The 7,374-nt window shown below is 30.9% G+C and overlaps 1 protein-coding gene across 1 annotated transcript; it reads right to left on the bottom strand.

The window, feature by feature from the left end:
• Positions 1 to 5,683: 5,683 nt before the first annotated feature.
• On the bottom strand, positions 5,684 to 6,816 carry LOC112020114 (sucrose synthase). Its single transcript, XM_065768848.1, has 5 exons — positions 6,668 to 6,816; positions 6,448 to 6,529; positions 6,241 to 6,352; positions 5,978 to 6,135; positions 5,684 to 5,879 (listed from the first exon to the last, which is right to left on the bottom strand). The coding sequence occupies exons 2-5, from the start codon at positions 6,507 to 6,509 to the stop codon at positions 5,684 to 5,686; spliced, it is 528 nt and encodes a 175-aa protein (XP_065624920.1). The 5' UTR covers positions 6,510 to 6,529; positions 6,668 to 6,816.
• Positions 6,817 to 7,374: the final 558 nt, after the last annotated feature.

Below are 7,374 nucleotides of genomic sequence, written 5' to 3' on the forward strand. Positions count from 1 at the left end.
TTAGATGGACATGTGTCATATTTTTATTTGTGGAGTATATAATAGAGTAGGAAGTGTGGGACAGAAGATTTGAACTCATAATTAAGACCCAATAATCTATGCTCCAAATCCTCATGAAAAATATTAGAGTCCCGTGTGCACATAACTTGTTAAACAATTAATACATAAAATAGGAACACGTAAGTACATGGAAGAACTTTGCATATACTCCACTAAAATCTTTGATTCCTACCTGTTCTGTGATCTTCCCCAGAATTACTGGCTTTGCTTATTAATGGAAATAGTTTCCATTTGGGTTTCAAAAATCATTTTCATTTCGAGAATAAATCTTGCATATCTCTGTATATTCAATTTTCAAGGCCTTAACTCAAAGCGTTTTCCCCTATTGATTCCTTCTCTGTCTTCTACCAAACTAGTTTCTCTTTCCACTAATCAATCTCTGCTAGGGGTTTTGAGTGTTCTTGAAGTTCTTTTCAATAAAAGCCAACTGCATTCTTGGTCCGGTATTTTTCTACTCACACAATTTATTATTGCTCTATTCATCACTCTTTAACTTAGTTATCTTTTGTAAAACTCATACATATATACATACATATATATATATACATATTTTTTTTTTTTTGAGAAAAGAGACATCAAAACTTTTATTAAGAAAAACCGGCTAAATCAGTCTATAATATAGAAATAAATTGTGGTGGAACATGCTCCATACACATAATGTAGTCTGAGATATGTAAAGTATACCTAGCTAGAGTATGAATAATCTTATTACCTTCTATCTTTTAGTACAAGAGTAACGTAATTCATTAAAAAAAAGAGGAAAAACGACACACATGATCAACAGACCACTGGTTGAAAATTAATTAATAGCCGATGCAAGATGCAAAAGGATATCTAATATATTCCTTTTTTTTTTTCTACTTTCCAATTTTCACCTCTTGTTCAACAGGATATCCATTACGATGGTGATGGTTCTGATTCTGATTCTTGTTTTGATGATGGTGTGGTACATGATGAAACCGCCCGTAAGAGAACCATATAGGTATCAAGAGTATCGGTATCGAGTAGGTATGTACGAGAGGCCGCCGCCACGACCACCAGCTGCTTATTATAATTATCATGGACCAATGGTGCCACCACCACATCGGTCGCCACCACCGCCTGCTTATGATCCTTACTATTAATCACGGGATCAACCAGTTGGGCAACTCTTTCTTCCACTATTTTAGTGATGATAGCATTTTGTTTATGCGTTGTTGCTACTGTTGCAGAGAGTGTTGCTTGTCTTTGGCTTTCTCTACAAAGAGACTACACTACATTCTCTACCTATTTGGCCCTTGAATTTTATTTGGCCTTTTCCTTTAAGGACTTTTTTTTTTTTTTTTTTTTTCAACTTTTTTATTACTTCAGAACATTTGGGATGAAGCTTGCTATGGTATACAAATTATGAAGTGATTATTTATTCCAACCTTCATAATTAATTTTTCTCTCTGTTTCTTGACTCACACTCTCTTATTCTTTAGCTACAGAGTACAAATCATTTGTACCATTTTTTGCTTGATATATGAAAGAAATTGAAACAATGGAAGAAATTAAAGACTTGTCTTTAGTCATGCTTGTTCAATCGCGTGAAGAGAACCCAAATTTGGAGAGAAAACAGTTTACGTCTTTGGCACCATTTATCCATGACAACCTTCCTTTGGAATTGTTAATTAATCGTCAATTAACTCAATTATGTGATCACAATTTTAATGATATAAAGCACGAAAATAGCAACTCACGGTAATCACCAAATCTAAAAGCAAAACAATAGACAAAATAAATGCAAAAGACAATTATAATATGATATAATGATGGCATTGTTAGTAAAATACGGTGTGTGTTTGAAAACATGTATTATTTTGACATATATTTAAGAAGTATGTTTCAAAAATTCGGCATAAAAATATGGAAACAATAAAAAACGGGTAAGTATATAGAACAAATATAATACGTTTGTTTTTAAAAATACGTAACAAAAATATAAAATATATACCATATACTTTTTTTAAACATAAATATAATAATTTTTGTGTCATAGCATTTTAACTCTTGTCAAATGTGATATAAATATCCAAATATAATCATGATTAGAAAACTAACCATGATTATTATGAGTTGTATAGAATTAGGGTTGAAATCTTCATTCCTCCTATTATTGAATCATTAAAAAAAGGAAAAATCTAAAGACACAAAAAAAAAAAAAAAACACTATTTTCATAATACCCTTATTTGTAGTTGCGAATATAATATTTTATTATATTTATTTTGACCTATGGTGAGCTGTCACCTCAGCCGTTATAAATATGTTGTGTCATTTTTGTTGTTTTTAGAGTGAGGTGATAGCTCACCATAGGTCATAATTGCTAATATAATACTACGATCTATGGTGAGTTGTCACCTCAAGTGTTGTAAATATGTTGTGACATTTTGTTTTTTTTTTTTTTTTTAAGTACTAACTCTTAAAATAAATATATATTTTTTGTGTTGGAACCATCCTTAATTATGTTTTGGCAGCTTTTGTTTTCAATAAAGTAAAATACATTAATGATTAAACTATGACCACGTGTTAATGAGATTTCATTTTTAATAATTTACCCACTGTTTTAAAAATTGGACTGGACCGGCCAGTTCAACAGGCTAAACTAGGAGCAGAACATGTAATCGGTCTGACAAAAAACAAGAAAAACCAACAACAAAAAAAGTGAAAACCAATCAAGAATTGAAAAAAAAAAAAAAAAAAAAAACTAGAAACCAATTCTTTTTTTGGTTCTTTAACTATTCCGATTTTTAAAACCATGAGCTTACCTTTTGTTCAGTGTTTGACACCATAAAGATTCCTTTTTCTTTGATAAACATGCCATAAGGATTCATAATTCACTTAGCCACGTTTGTGTGTGTGTGTGTGTGTGTGGAAACCAGCGTATTTAGCAAGCCGGGTTTTATATCTAACGTAACAAACGGCTATTAAACTTTTAGATTAAAAAAAAAAAAAGTATTTTTTTAAAAAAAAAAAAATTTGATGGATGGAGAAATTCTCCAAAGGAAAAACCATTATCGAGGTAACGAATTTTAAATAAATTAACCCACTAAATGTGAATGATTTTACAATCAAGAAAAAAAATCTTTAATTTATTACCTAGACTTTACGACTCAGTAGATAACTCACTGTTTGCGACCCACAATAGCTTTAAAATTCTGAATTTCTTGTACATGAATCCCTTTACGAATGACCTGTTTGTATCAAAGAATCAGAACCTTGACCTACTCCGAGGCGTCTCCTTGAAGTTTTGATCTACCCTCGTTTGAAATATTTGTGGTTTCAAGCTTTGATCAAAAGTATGGCAATTAATTAAATAGCTATAGATCTGTCATGGAAGCACAAGAGATTGGTGCAAATGTCCTACCTTTCTAAGGTCAGTAAAATCATGCTAAAATAATGGTAAATAGATTTTTAAGTAGGGTTACAAGTTTGTTGAAAACAGAGTTCAAAACATAGTAAGCATTTGGTTTCTTTCGACCTCGCTCGAGTAAGCCTTGGTCTCACTTGAGGGAGGTTCTCGCTTGAAGGAGCATTGATCTTTGTTTGAGCTAGCTTCTTCCATTTACACATAATTTAACCCATTTTACATCAAATGAAATACACAAGAATTATATGATTGCATGAAAATGTCATGGAATGGGCCAAGACTAAAACTTAACATGAAAGATTGGGTTTGTAAAAAGTATTCATTTGCAATCCTCCAAGAAAAACTTTAAGTTTGTTTGAATGTTGCATTCTCCAAATAGCCTTCCACCTTCTAGGTGGTAGGAGTGGTAACCACCTGTCCATCCATGATTTGACTGTCATCGCATACCATCCTCCACCTACTATTGCTGCCTAACTAGTAGTACGATGGATTATCCTTGGAGTCTCATTCTCATATATACTTCTCTAGGTATAAGAATTGAAGACTTGTGCCCCACCTTTGCCTTCATGAAAAGAATTGTTCGGAGAGTATAGCTTTCAAAACTCTATCTTTCAAATGATTTTACAACATTTTTAGAAATGATTAGTATGACAAATTTTTATTGGTACTTTTTTTGAACCCACAACTAATATTATTTTTTTACGTATTAATAATCACTCACTATATCAGCAATTTATGAAATATTTTATAAAATAATTTGTGTTTTTAATATTTTCAAAATTGCTTTTTTTTAGAAACAAACACACATAGAAGAGTGAAATACGGAAAATGGTTTTATCACAAAAGTATTTTCAAAACTTTAAGACCCGTTTGGTACGTGCATTTAAATAACAATTTTTATTTTTTTAAAAATATGTATGAGTAAAAAAATATGTAAAAATATGTGTAATATTATTTAAAAATTAAAATCATGTGACTAATAATGAATTTACATGAGTTTCCATCTTTTACTTAATTAGGAGTGCAAGGTTGAAAGCCCTTAAATAAGAAAAGCACAGTCCTACCTATGATTTAAATTGACACAACCTCTCCCATCTTATCCAATGTCTACACCCACCAAAACGTGGTTGCCAATGAATTCAGTTCCCGACATAGAGGGACAGGCAGTTTGAAAACACCTGTAGTGCACGAGGGATTGCGTGCATTACTGCTTTGATAATGATCTCTGTCCCAGTTTTTTACATGAGTTTTTTTTTTTTTTTTTTGGAGCTTTTCCATCCATCCTTGAATACTCTTCCACACCCACTCCTTGAATACTCTTTCACAAGCAATGCACGATAAAGTTTAATAAAGTATGATTTGTTTTCATCTTCTTTTTCTTTAGTTAAATATAAAATATAATAATTATGATAATTATTCATAGTTATTATTATTATTATTATTATTATTTTTTGTTTAAATATGAAAATTGATAATTATGGTATTAATTAATTATCTAGATATGAAATTTGATAATTATGACAAAATTGAAATGGAGGGTTTAAATATAATATAGAATTTAAACTCAATTAAAACATGAAATGAGTTCAAGTTATACTTGGTGTAGAGTTACACATTTTTTAAACTACTGGATATACGTAGATCCTATGGTAAAAAAGAAAAAGAAAAAAAGATACTCATTAATATTTATATTTTGATTAAGATATCATTTAATATCCTTTTTTTATAACTTTCTATTTCTCTCTCTATATATCTATTAGAATTAAAAAAAAAAAAAAAAAATGAGGTGTAAAATTATGAGATTTAAAAAAAAAAATTTTTTGAGAAGAAGATTTCAAAAACTTTTATAGCAAAATTCCTTAAAATGTTGGACCATTTTCAAGTTTGACTTGAAAGATTCGGTTTTAATTGTCATATTTAAAATAATTTTGTTAACGGTGTCCTAAAAGTATAAAGTAAAATGTAAAATTGTAATATATTATCCAAATAATTAAAAATAAGCATATAAATTTTATTTTTAAGTTTCTTAGCCCTTTGGTAATAGAATTTTAATTATAAAAATATTTTAAATTTTAAAAATTTAGGACCATTTGGTAACACTATTCTAGAACCATGTTCCACACAGGCATTTGCTAATTGAGTTATGCTCGAAAGAAAAGTAGACACACGTTTATCAAAAAGAAAAGTTTGACACAACACCACACACACACACAAAGTTTATTCATCTGGGACGATTATACCTTGCCGTTGTACTCGTGGAGTCTGAGAAAGTCAAGTAGAGGCTGCATCTTCTCTTTTTCATGTACAAAACTTGTAGAAAGGTGTCGATTGAGGAATTCCAACCCATTCCCGATGTACTTTGAAAGAGTTGGGGGTGTTGAAAACTCAGAGAATGGTTCAAAATCCAACTCAAAAATTCCATCACCACCACTGAAAAATACATTAATTTATTGCAACCAATATATATAAAAATAAGAATACAACGCAGCAAACAAAAAGTAAGAAATCCAGAAATTGACTGCAATTACCTTGACCCAACAACTTCTTCCTTGTACTGCAAATACTGAGATGGAGTTATTGTCTGAACCTTAGGTCCACTCTGACTCTGAGCCACACTCACATATTCCCAGACACCTGGCCTGGGACGAATAGCAAGTGCGATTGAATCAGCCAATACTAACGCTTCCTATATAAGAAAAACCACAAAAAAAAAAGATGGTTAGAATTCAAAAACATATTCCAGAAAAGCCGAAAGGTTCGAACTTTGACCATAGTAATTGTGATTTCTTACCTGGGTGCATTTCAAAATGCCAGAGAATCCAGCATGAGTCCCATTGGAAAGTCCTTCAAACTCTTCTACAAGTTGTTTGGTCTTGTAGATTCCTTTAGGCTTGTCTCCAAGCCTATAACATCCAAAAATCCCAGGTCACAATCAAACTATTCAGAAGTGAGATTTTGTATATATGGAAGGTACATATCAGATCTAACCGCATCATACCTTGAAAGGAAGCCTAGCAATTCCTCTCGGTGAGCACTGATGGTTCCATTGATCAATTCCATGGCTTCTGTGTGTAATAAACCTGTAAGCATCAACAAGAAAATAGATTAAATCTAAAGAAGTAGCCCTGAGAAAATAGTAAAGAGAAAGAAAAAAATAAGACTAAGATAAACAATCAGAAATGGACTGCAAAGAGACACAGAAAAACCAGAGAACTCACTAGAGAAAACAGAGTTTTAGAGAAGAGATGAGACACAATGGAGTGAGTAGGCCTTGCTTGAGTGAGTTTATATAGAAAATATATGGAGTGGTTTCCAAGCAAAACCTTAACGCGAGCTCAGAATGGAGAGAATCTCAATAAAGATGGAAAAAGAAATCTTTGCCATTTTCATGCATGCGGTAACGTAGCAATATATTTAGTCCAATACTAATGGCAAGTTTGGTTGAGCCCAATGGGCTTTTTTATTCATACCCTTTCTCCTTATCTTATTCACGTGGGTATTTGAATCTCTCTCTCTCTCTCTCTCTCTCTCTCTCTCTCTATATATATATATATATATATATTTTTTTTTTTTTGAGAAAGGAATTTCTCTATATTAATTGCATTATGTCTTCTATACAATTTGCCACAATTTTTCCTAACTTGCCACAACGGATGAATAAATAACCACGTTCATAATAACTACCATTTTTTTTCCATTTCTAACAATCAATCACATAAAAGTTATGGTAAAAGTTGTGTTTTTAGATTTTCTTTAAACTAAAATATGTATAACTTGTGTTATTTTAAGAAATATATTATCAAATTCTTTTTTGAAATAACCAAGGTCTTAAAAAGCATCTTGGATCAATCTATGATCTATAATTTATAACATATATATATATATATAATCGAAAAACATTTGAAATTCGGTTGACATCATATTA

This window comes from Quercus suber, unplaced genomic scaffold (assembly GCF_002906115.3).
Source record: "Quercus suber isolate HL8 unplaced genomic scaffold, Cork oak 2.0 scaffold_1006, whole genome shotgun sequence".
Classification (NCBI taxonomy): domain Eukaryota; kingdom Viridiplantae; phylum Streptophyta; class Magnoliopsida; order Fagales; family Fagaceae; genus Quercus; species Quercus suber.

Bases quoted from the DNA above. Each gene is read 5' to 3' on its own strand.
- LOC112020114 (XM_065768848.1), bottom strand. From the start codon at position 6,509: ATGGAATTGATCAATGGAACCATCAGTGCTCACCGAGAGGAATTGCTA. The intron at 6,353-6,447 runs GTATGATGCGGT...TGGATGTTATAG, and splicing joins TTGCTAGGCTTCCTTTCAAG to GCTTGGAGACAAGCCTAAAG. The intron at 5,880-5,977 runs GTAATTGCAGTC...TGTATTTTTCAG, and splicing joins GAAGAAGTTGTTGGGTCAAG to TGGTGGTGATGGAATTTTTG.